Here is an 8,555-nt window from a genome sequence, read left to right as displayed (position 1 = left end):
TAAAAGCAATATTGATGGCGACCGTTTGAAGTCGATGCTTCCCCCAACCTAGGCCTGTCTCCTGCGGCTTCGCCTACATAAATACTGAGAAAGCGAGTGTTTGGACGTTCCACATCAGTGGAATACGTGTCTATCCTGCTCTATTTGTCTGACTTATGATACGGGCATACGACGTTGTTCCCTCATAGAACAAATGACTATTTTGCGTTTATATCTCTCCATTTTCTGGCACATTGAAGGGAGAAATTGGAAAACACGGCGAATGACAATCGTTAAGACTGAAGTCACTAATAAAACTAATTTCTTGCACCTAATCCGCTACATGAAGATGCTGTGTTCGCCAATACGCCGCAAACGCTCTTTGTCAGGACCAGCCTTGCGATCACACCATTAAAGTATAATACAAGAGATTGGTGGCAGGCAAATCTATATACCGGAACTAATGACCACACGAAGGAAATATTCGACCGTATGCCTTGTCATATGTTTGGCCGTGTGTTGTGTGTCCAATTGATATTTTACAAATCACAGATTTAAGAATATTAGTCAAACTGATATAGACGAAAAGCCCTTAAGACAGATTTTTCCATTATTACGTTGCTATATTAACAGATCGGGTTATCACGCGCTTCGATGCTCCCTGCCCTGATAAGGCTATGGGGTCTGATATGCCCGTCCAGCTTTCCTATCCGATACCAAATCACAAACAAATCTAAACGATATGAAAAATAGAAAATCTTGATTAGGAGATTTCCGCGCCAATGCATATGGAGCAGTTAGCAACCAGAGAATACATTTGTCGGTGGTAATGCTCAGTCTCCCTAATCCGATTGGAGATGATTCGATCAGGAGAGATACCATCAAACAAAAGCAGACAAGGTGATAGGTGACTGACTCAGGTGCTATGAAGGCTTACAGCATCACTGAAATCCATCCCAACCTAATAAATTCCCTATTTCCGAGACCTTAATTTAATATCTATTATATGTTCCTTTAACAGTTATATAGATAAATAGCGTTTGTAACGCGATTTGCCTGCAATAAGTGTTGAGAGACGCTTCCATCGTGCTTTTCCTTCACCAGCTTTCTAGGCCTTCATTTATCAAAGATATTTTGGTATTAAAATCCAATTGATTTGGATTCAACAGCGCAGTGCTTTCAAAAGTGGATAACCATTTCGGAGAGCTCCGCGGGAAGAAAATTCATCTCTCCATTACATTAAGGAAATGCCAACAGGTTCTGCTGTGGAGGTGACCGCCCTCATTATAGCGTAAACCGTAAATTAATTGAAATATTATTCATTGAATTTAATCCAATATTTCATGCCTCCAGCAGCCAATAAATAGCAGAGAGTGTGTCCGATCTGAAATTTACAGGAGATGTGCAATACGTCAATGAAATATGTGTACATTAATTCTGATGGCCATTTAGTCCTACTCACAGTCCATTAGAAACGGGAAAGGGTTGACAAAAAGCTGTTCCTTCTACTCTTTGTTGTTCCATATCAACTTATTTCTCTGACTTGAGTAAGCAGTGTGAAAGCATTGTAAAGCGAAAGTACACATCTTGTCAAATTCAATACCAGTGCGCTGTTGACTGCAGCTGTCAATTATGATTCAGGTTACATCCCCACTCGATACAAATAAGCGTGACGGACGCGTGGCGTTATTAGACAGAGCATTCCACTCACTGCCCACATTACAAGTCGGTTATGTCTTCATTCCAAAGACACAAATTGTCGAAATCTCTCGACATATTACGGCCGATCAAAAGAATCCACGATAATCTTTTGTCAGTTTAAGTTATAACAAGGGGCTGATCGTATCGGTTAGATGAGACAATCAATTTAACAGCATTCACTTTAATACCGGCCCGTGAATGGGTATTGGAGACTTAAGATGTTTTTCCTCTGTGTGTGTGTGTATCTTTTTAAGTACTTCTGTATTATGAAGTTTAAGAGGCATTTTTTTTATCAAATAGACATTTTCAGAGAGTGTACATAAACGGTATACAATTGATATGGTTGTGAAATATACTGGAGCGCATTTCATGTTAAATACATCCAAATCAAAGCAAAAATATTTTGTTAAAACAATCGAATTTCTGGTTAACGATATATTCGTCGACTTTGAAGGTAAGATTTCCCAACAGACTATTGGGATACCTATGGAAACAAACTGTGCCCCTCTTTTGACGAACTAGTTTTTAGCACAGAGGCCTTGCGAAGCCCATCAATTACACTTTTTAGATTTACTTATGATAGCTAATTTAAATAAGAAATTTATTGGTTATGTCCATCTGTATTGTAACTTAAGATAGACTCTTATACATCAGCCTCAAACTCGACGTGTATGATGCTTGTAAGCATGCCTGTTCCCTTTGTTCTCTTTTTGGGAGCGTGACATTACTTACTTGGATATTCCACAATTTACCTGACGGGTGTCATCGATGAAGCAGAAGACGCTTACAATTCCGGAAGACTTTGTCATATTCTCATTGTACTTTTACATGCATCTCCATGTAAGCCTTTCTTTTGTTCATATTTTAATTTTTAAGTTTTAATTAACTTGAGTTTGGAATACCATTCTTTTGATATGTTGGTTTTTTAATTCGTTTGCCCATATTTTCATATCTTTTCGTAATAGTTGTCTTTTATTTAATTTTTGTTAAAATATACCAACAATTTTTTAGAATCTTTTTAATGAAAAAATATTGAAAGGCGCAAAAAATCTTGTCATTACATTGAATTTACGTTAACAACAGATACGTTATGATTTTTTTTATATATTATCTACAGTATATCATATACTGGACCTCTCCCCATCCGTCCGCTAGACCTCTCCAAATTCGTCAGTTGGACCTCTCCCAATCCGTCAGCTGGACCTCACCCCATCCATCCGCTGGACCTCTCCCAATCCGTCAGCTGGACCTCTGCCCATCCGTCAGCTGGAGCTCTCCTTCCGCCAACTGGACCTCTCCTCATCCGTCAGCTGGACCTCTGCCCATCCGTCAGCTAGACCTCTGCCCATCCGTCAGCTAGACCTCTGACCATCCGTCAGCTGGGCCTCCACATCCGCCAACTGGACCTCTCCTCATCCGTCAGCTGGACCTCTCCCCATCCACCAGTTAGACTTCTCCCCATCCTTCCGCTGGAACTCTCCCAATCCGTCCGCTGGACCTCTCCAAATTCGTCAGCTGGACCTTACCCCATCCGTCCGCTGGACCTCTCCCCACCCGTCTGCTGGACTTCTCTATATCAGTCCGCCCTCTCCCCATCCGTCAGCTGGACCTCTCCCCATCTGCTGTTGGACCTCTCCCATTCTGCAACTAGACCTCACCATCCGTCCGCTGGACCTCTCCATATTTGTCCGCCCTCTCCTCATCAGTCAGCTTGACTTCTCCCCATCCGTCCGCTGGACCTTACCTCAACCGTCAACTGGACATCTCTTCATCCGTCAACTGGACCTCCTTTCATCCGTCAACTGGACCTCTCTCCATCCGTCAGCTGGACCTCTCCCAATCCGTCATCAGGACCTCGCCATATATGTCCACCCTCTCCTCATCCGTCAGCTGGACCTATCCTCATCCGTCCGCTGGACCTCTCCCAATCAGTTAGCTGGACCTCTCCCCATCCGTCCGCTGGACCTCTCCTCATCCGTAAGCTTGGCCTCCCCATCCGCCAGCTGAACCTCTCCCCATCCATTAGTTGGACCTCTCCCCATCCGTCAGCTGGGCCTCTCAATCCGCCAACTGGATCTCTCCTCATCCGTCTGCTGGACCTCTCCAATCAGTCAGCTGGACCTTACCTCAACCGTCAACTGGACCTCTCTTCATCCGTCAGCTGGACCTCTCCTCATCCGTTAGCTGGACCTCTCCTAATCCGTCCTCTGGACATCTCCATATAATCCGCCCTCTCCTCATCCGTCCGCTGGACCTCTCCCCATCCGTCTATTAGACCTCTCCCAATCTGCAACTGGACCTCACCATCCGTCCGCTGGACCTCCATATTTGTCCGCCCTCTCCTCATCCGTCAGTTAGACCTCTCCCCATCCGTCAGCTGGACCTCCTTTCATCCGTCAACTGGACCTCTCTCCATCCGTCAGCTGGACCCCTCCCAATCCGTCATCAGGACCTCGCCATATATGTCCACCCTCTCCTCATCCTCAGCTGGACCTCTCTTCATCCGTCCGCTGGACCTCTCCCAATCCGTTAGCTGGACCTCTCCCCATCCGTCCGCTGGACCTCTCCTCATCCGTAAGCTTGGCCTCCCCATCCGCCAGCTGAACCTCTCCCCATCCATTAGTTGGACCTCTCCCCAACCGTCCGCTGGACCTCTCCCAATTCGTCAGCTGGACCTCTCCCCATCCTTCCGCTGGACCTCTCCTCATCCGTCAGCTTAGCCACCCCATCCGCCACCTGGACCTCTCCCATCCGTACGCTGGGCCCCTCCTCATCCGTCAGCTGGACCTCTCTTCATCTGTCAACTGGACCTCTACTCATCCATCAGATGGACCTCTCTCCATCCGTCAGCTGGATCTCTCCCCATCCGTCAGCTGGACCTCTCCTCATCCGTCAACTGGACCTCTCCTCATCCGTCAGCTAGACCTCTCTCCATCCGTCAGCTGGACCTCTCCCAATCCGTCAGCTGGACCTCTCCCCCATCCTTCCGCTGGACCTCCCCAATCCGTCAGCTGGACCTCTGCCCTTCCACCAGCTTGGATTCTCCATCCACCAGTTGGACCTCTCCCCATCCTTCCACTGGACCTCTCCCAATCCGTCCGCTGGACCTCTCCAAATTTGTCAGCTGGACCTCACCCCATCCATCCGCTGGACCTTTCCCAATCCTTCAGCTGGACCTCTCCCAATCCTTCAGCTGGACCTCCGCCCATCCGTCAGTTGGGCCTCCCAATCCGCTAACTGGACCCCTCCTCATCCGTCAGCTGGACCTCTCTTCATCCGTCAACTGGACCTCTCCTCATCCATCAGATGGATCTCTCCCCATCCGTCAGCTGGACCTCTCCTCATCCGTCAACTGGACCTCTCCTCATCCGTCAGCTAGACCTCTCTCCATCCGTCAGCTGGACCTATCCTCATCCGTCAGCTGGACCTCTCCCAATCCGTCAGCTGGACCTCTCCCCCATCCTTCCGCTGGACCTCCCCAATCCGTCAGCTGGACCTCTGCCCATCCACCAGCTTGGCTTCTCCATCCACCAGTTGGACCTCTCCCCATCCTTCCACTGGACCTCTCCCAATCCGTCCGCTGGACCTCTCCAAATTTGTCAGCTGGACCTCACCGCATCCATCCGCTGGACCTCTCCCAATCCTTCAGCTGGACCTCTGCCCATCCGTCAGCTGGGCCTCCCAATCCGCCAACTGGATCTCTCCTCATCCGTCTGCTGGACCTCTCCAATCAGTCAGCTGGACCTTACCTCAACCGTTAACTGGACCTCTCTTCATCCGTTAGCTGGACCTCTCCTCATCCGTTAGCTGGACCTCTCCTAATCCGTCCTCTGGACATCTCCATATAGTCCGCCCTCTCCTCATCAGTCAGCTGGACCTCTCCCCATCCGTCAGCTGGACCTCTCCTCATCCGTCAACTGGACCTCTCCTCATCCGTCAGTTAGACCTCTCCCCATCCGTCAGCTGAACCTCTCCTCATCCGTCAGCTAGACCTCTCTCCATCCGTCAGCTGGACCTCTGCCCATCCCTCCGCTGGACCTCTCCCCACCCGTCTGCTGGACCTCTCTATATCAGTCCGCCCTCTCCCCATCCGTCAGCTGGACCTCTGCCCATCTGTCCGCTGGACCTCTGCCTATCCGTCCGCTGGACCTCTCCCCATCCGTCCGCTGGACCTCTCTATATCAGTCCGCCCTCTCCCCATCCGTCATCTGGACCTCTGCCCATCTGTCCGCTTGACTTCCTCCGTCGCCTTCGGCTGCTGCTGTGAATGTTTCTTAAACTTGTTTCTCAATAGTAAAACCAAATATAGGCAAATATAGAAACCAAAGTACAAGTATTCTCCTTGGTGACAAATATCTGTTATTTCAGATTGTTAATACCGTTGGTACATATAGGGTAGATAATCCCTATTATCCGGATACACAAGGTCATGTAACAAAGTTTCCGAAGGACGAGGATTTGTATGGTATACTATAACAAGAGGTCCATGTGGCCTGTATCACTCTTATAGGTTTGTTTGGCTGAAATAGCTTCATCAAAATAAGGACATGGAATTATAAATTTTCAAGCACGCAACACACATTATATCTAGTTACCCATTGCACCACACCCCATCTGTCCTTAGGGGTCTGTCAAACATTTCATGCTTGCTACCAAACAGGGACAGAATCCATCCATTCCTACTGAAGAATTTTAAAGAATTTGCACTACTTCCCTTCGGAAGGGCCCTACCCCTCACATCTCAAGGGTTTACACCCAACATTTATACTTATTTTAATTTACGCGATGATCCGTCACACCTATTTTCGGGAAAATCAATGGATAGGATAGGAATTTTTAAAATCTTTGTTTCCCCTATTGGGCCTCTCTCATCCAAGGGAGTCGCGACCGACCTTTTTACAAAATTTATTCTCCTTCACCAAAGAATACTTCAGACCAAAACTCAATCATTCTTACAGGAGGAGTAGAATCTTAAAGCGTTTGCTGTATTCCTCCTACTAGGTCCCTTCCTCCGGCACGAGGGGGCTGAGACCAACTGTTTAAACAAAATTAATTCCCTTTCGCCCGAAAATACTTCAGACCAAATTTGTGCAAAATCCAATCATTCCTACAGTAGGAGTTGGATTTAAAAACAGAAGAAGAACGCACCAGCTTACACCAGTCGCGTAAGTCAGAGGATCCTACATCAAAATAACGTACAGGTATTAGGTTAGCCAACGAAATCGCCTGATCTGTCATCAGTTAAGCATATGTTTGGACGTCCTTGAGCAAAGCATGTGAGAACGTCAAATCAACCTCCTCGAATAACCCGCCAGTTTACGAGTTCCGTGATACAACAATGTTGTTTACCTCACAAGCGGTGTTACTTTTGAAAATGATTCTAATGTGAGTCACATGAATCCTAACATGAATCACGACAGCGGGTTTTTTTATCCGAATTGGTTAATCACTTGGTACATTTTTCTGATTTATAAAGGGAATCGGTAATCGCAACATAATTGAATGTTATTTTACTTTTTAGTCATCTGACCCAATGTATTCATTTCATTTAAAATACCACTCCCTTTCATACCTTGATAGATTTCAACTAAATTTGGTCGGATACATCATTGGAAGAGGACAATATTTTGTATACTTAAAAAATTGATTTGACTCCTAGGGGCCTGGGAACGTGGCCCCGAAAACGGAAGTTAGGGAATGTTTTGTTTTCAAACGCTACTAATTCTTGCGGATTAGATTTTAACCAATTTTGGTCTGAAACATCATTGGGGTTTGGGAATCATTTCTTGAATTCAGAAGTTGGTTCGACCGCCTCGGGAGTCAGGTGGTAGACTCAAAAATAGATTTTGGACAATACTTTACTTCACATAGCTATTCTTCTGTAATGCTTAAGTGAATTTCATTCAAATTTTGTCTGAAACATTTTCAGGGATGGGCAATTTCTTAAATTCAGAAAGTTGATTTGGCCCCTAAGGACCTAGTGTCGGGGCCCAAAAAAGGAAAGCCAGACAAATTTGGTTTTAAAACGCTACTCCTTCTTAATTCCTGCGTAGATTTCATCCTAATTTTGTCTGAATATTATTAGGGAGTGACAATGATATCAAGCGTACACGAAGTGATGTTGCGATTGGCCTAACCAAATCTGATTTTATGGTTTGATTTAAAATTCGATAACTCATCTTGAACAAATAGTCTGAACTATTCTCAGATACATTCACGCCATTGAAAAACATATTTTCACTTAAAATTTACACATGGTAACCACATAACATGATTGCGAAACTGTTTTGATGAACAAATCTATCATTTGTGAGTTTCTTATACTTTCAAGAAATGTTCAAAATTTTAATTCATCAGATATGTGGTTTGTCTACTCGTTTGTGGTTTAGTGTTATTATATATCATGAAATCGGCCTTGTATGAATTAATTCTCAACACAATACTTTTTCGGTTTGAAAAACACTTGTTTTATCATTTTTTTCTTTTTCATGGTAAAAAACAATCACCATCACTTGAAGTTTTTGTGACCGTTTTTAGTTACACGTACTTATACACGGACGTCTTATGCGCTGGCTTAATATACCACACAAAGTATTTAAGTAATCATTCAAAACGCAAACTGTTTAACAGCAATATGTCAGTGTTGTGGTAAGGTCGATGTTGTACCAATTTCGACTGGTCCCGTCAATTTTCGCCGCCGGTTTTCCGTCTCCAGTACCAGACGTAGACCTTGGTACCACGCTTTGGGCTGGCATACAATTTTCCAATTGTATTCTGGCACCATTTCCGGATATTTTGTCCGCTGTGAGGCTAAAAAACGTCCATTTAGACATCAGCTAATGAAAAACGACAAAGTCACCAGTTCAAAATTCAAT

At 45.4% G+C, this 8,555-nt stretch overlaps 1 protein-coding gene across 1 annotated transcript; it reads left to right on the top strand.

Annotated features, from left to right (window-relative positions):
* Positions 1 to 1,226: 1,226 nt before the first annotated feature.
* LOC132553395 (soluble scavenger receptor cysteine-rich domain-containing protein SSC5D-like) lies at positions 1,227 to 5,441 on the top strand. Its single transcript, XM_060217641.1, has 3 exons — positions 1,227 to 1,270; positions 3,060 to 3,657; positions 4,401 to 5,441. The coding sequence occupies exons 1-3, from the start codon at positions 1,227 to 1,229 to the stop codon at positions 5,439 to 5,441; spliced, it is 1,683 nt and encodes a 560-aa protein (XP_060073624.1).
* Positions 5,442 to 8,555: the final 3,114 nt, after the last annotated feature.

Source organism: Ylistrum balloti, unplaced genomic scaffold, assembly GCF_031769215.1.
Source record: "Ylistrum balloti isolate Yb309-2 unplaced genomic scaffold, AGI_CSIRO_Ybal_v1 Utg370324, whole genome shotgun sequence".
Taxonomy (NCBI): domain Eukaryota; kingdom Metazoa; phylum Mollusca; class Bivalvia; order Pectinida; family Pectinidae; genus Ylistrum; species Ylistrum balloti.
This window is presented reverse-complemented; position numbering and strand designations above follow the sequence as displayed.

What these genes read in the sequence shown, in the direction of transcription:
- LOC132553395 (XM_060217641.1), top strand. Translation starts at nt 1,227, where the DNA reads ATGCCAACAGGTTCTGCTGTGGAGGTGACCGCCCTCATTATAGC. An exon ending in GTGACCGCCCTCATTATAGC is followed by an intron (nt 1,271 to 3,059) that starts GTAAACCGTAAA and finishes ACCATCCGTCAG; the next exon opens with CTGGGCCTCCACATCCGCCA. An exon ending in CGCTGGACCTCTCCTCATCC is followed by an intron (nt 3,658 to 4,400) that starts GTAAGCTTGGCC and finishes CCGTCAGCTTAG; the next exon opens with CCACCCCATCCGCCACCTGG.